The sequence below is a fragment of the Populus euphratica genome, unplaced genomic scaffold (assembly GCF_000495115.2).
Source record: "Populus euphratica unplaced genomic scaffold, PopEup_1.0 scaffold48.1, whole genome shotgun sequence".
Classification (NCBI taxonomy): domain Eukaryota; kingdom Viridiplantae; phylum Streptophyta; class Magnoliopsida; order Malpighiales; family Salicaceae; genus Populus; species Populus euphratica.
In genome coordinates, this window is record NW_011499879.1 from 339,923 (window position 1) to 342,791 (window position 2,869).

Sequence of the window (2,869 nt, forward strand, 5' to 3'; positions counted from 1 at the left end):
GGGGCAAGGCCCAATTTAAACCTTACTCAATTACGTTAGACAAGAAAAAAAATGTAAAACTACATAGTACGTAGTACATGCTTGATTCTTCTGTTTGAAAATTAGCTTAAACCGACTCTCGAAATCCGTAAACAACTTTTTTAGCAGCTGCTCCTACACATATTTCTTGTGTAGAACACTCTTTGCAGAGAGACAACATATTGGAGAGAGATGAGGACTGCTAGGCTCTAGTACTACCGATTCCAGGGAGGGAAATGGAGAGGTTGGTGCTGGTATTACTATGAGAAGCAGCTTCCACAAGCTTTCTTGAACGCTGGCGTCCTCTGTGTATGTGCTTGTCACAGTACTTTTGATCTGGAAGAACCTCTTTGCTACACCTCCACTTCTTTCCATCCGTTCTCCTACATCTCCCTGGCTCATGTTCCGTTCCATTCTTATATTCCATATATAATGGGTTATTACACTTACACCCCATAACTAGACCCCCCACGAGAAAAAAACAAAAAAACCAAAATCAAATCTCTTTTTAGGATTAAGATAAATAATTTACTTGTAAATTAGTCAATGATCAAGTATTTATGAAAAAAGACAAGTATTTAGCATCCATTTTGTAGTAATTTGGTAAGAGATAGTCATCAAAAAAAAAAAAAAGCGTGAGATTAATTTACGAGGGACTTACAGCTAGGGTAGAGCTGGTACAAGCTTGAACTGAGACCACCTAGGGCAGTAGTAACACTTTTCCATATGGGTAAAACAAGATGGTAAGGTACAGGAAATCCAGCTTGGATATACTTGTAGATAAGAGACTGAAGTTCTAACTCATGCAGTTGAAGAATAGTGAACCCATAAGGTTTTTCGCAGCCAGTTATTAGTCTTTGACAAGAACCACCACGTCCAAGCTCGACTCCTAGCCCAATTGAAGGTGACCTAGATCTCCCATCGCGCCTATTTCCCTCCATGTTCCAACCGTTTAGCAGTCCAGTCCCTAGAAATTAAAAATAAAGAGAAAGAGTGAAACAATGATTGTTAATTAGACTTGTTTAATTGAAAAGGAGAGAAATTGGTAAAACAAGAGAGCAAGTGCAAACTAGAGTTCGAAAGACGGGCAATCTTGGAAGGTGGGGCTTGAGATTTCATTTCTTGCGTAGATGGTCAAAAAGAACTGAACAGAACAGACTGAGTCGCACTGAGTGAAAGAAAGATCCCATAATGAAATGTTCTCAGCAAATTGCAGCAATAATAGATGTCGAAGTCAGAAATTTAACAGTAGTGATAAAAGGTAAATGTAAAATTGCCTCCCGGCTACCTTCCATTCACTGTCACGAAGTATTTCCCCTTCATTTTACAGCTGTAAAACTCTGTGCTATGAATAAAGACAAACGTACAAGCTTGTCTTTAATGCCCACCTATTTAAGAGAGAGAGAGAGAGAGTGAAGGGAGACAGAAGTTCGCAGACATGTCATGTTTTGTCAGAAACCAACACGTTTGTCAGACGGTGACAAATAGTAGAGTGTAGGACCTATATGAACATTTCATAGACAGATGACATGGAGGCTCTTGTTGGCTAGTTGGAAGTTTGGAACAGTTTAATCACAATCTCATCGTCTATATACGGAGCGAAGCCCCCCTTCTGATGCCATATGGAAGTGGTGCCTTTTCTTCTTCTTCTTCTTCATGTGTCTGGGGTTGAGCAGGAGAATTCAGTGAACTTCACAATGAGAGTGCGAGACAAAAACAAGTAAAGTGAGCGGTGCATGAATGGAAAAATACCAAATCTAATGGTGCAAAACTTTTTATCAACAGTAACAAGGATTATGGAAAACCTTACTAATAATATAAGTAGGTTGATGGGCTTCATAATTTAGGGGATCATGAGTGCCAATAAAACATGTTTTTATTTTTCAAAAAAAGGATCGTTCACTACTTAAATTAATAGTATCAATTAAGAAAATATAACATTTTGAGGCTGTGCAAACTGTTCGTGTATTAATTTGTTTACATAAATGGCGATGATGAAAAAGAAGATTAGAAAAACAAAAACAAGATGATAAAATTAATGAACGAAGAATGGTGTTCATCCCTACCTTATGATTTATAGACGTAAGTTTGTATCCATGAACTTCATCAACTTGCATGGAGCAAGGGAAAAATAAGGAAAGAACATGATATACAGGCAAATAGCGATCACTTCGGTTTATAGCCCTAACAGGTAATGGTGTTCTATTCGAGAAGAAGAGATTTTGTCACATATACTATCAATTAGGCTTAAACATAGCCAACATGGCCAACATTACTTTGTGGCCTCATGATGAGAAAATGACATAAGCATCATGGGGGTAAGTGAATTCAAACGAGGTCGGGGTGTATTTTCTTAGACGTATGGCCTAATGGGAGGGGAGGGGACTATGAGCCCACTGCGAAGTATTGTGTAGCATGATTGAACCTAATTAAAAGATGTTTTATGTCCAGACTTGCTCCACCGTATCATCTTTCAAGCTTAAGCTATATCTCGTGCTCTATATCATTTGGGCCTAGGCTATGGGTATAAACTCCAAACCAATTAGTACCCCAAATTTTTGTGATGGAATAACGAAAAGACTTAGCTGGTTACTTGAGTGGTTTTGTGGCGAGTAAATTTAATTGACGTGAAGGATATAGTTTAATTGATTAGATTTTAATTTTGTTTTAGAAATTATTAATTCAAGTTTTATAAATTTAAAAATAATTAAAAATTTATATAATTGTTAATTTTAAAACCCAAATATATTATATAAATAATTTAATAAATATTTTTATGAATTAATTAGATGTGTTTAGACCATAAAAATATCGAGTTATGCCAAACTATGTTAATATCTTAAAAAATAAT

At 36.4% G+C, this 2,869-nt stretch overlaps 1 protein-coding gene across 1 annotated transcript; it reads right to left on the reverse strand.

Annotated features, from left to right (window-relative positions):
* On the reverse strand, positions 1–1,269 carry LOC105128961 (growth-regulating factor 10-like). The gene is made up of 3 exons (XM_011030820.1): positions 1,089–1,269; positions 680–985; positions 1–477 (listed from the first exon to the last, which is right to left on the reverse strand). Exons 1-3 carry the CDS (start codon positions 1,135–1,137, stop codon positions 221–223), a joined length of 612 nt encoding a protein of 203 aa, XP_011029122.1. The 5' UTR covers positions 1,138–1,269; the 3' UTR covers positions 1–220.
* Positions 1,270–2,869: the final 1,600 nt, after the last annotated feature.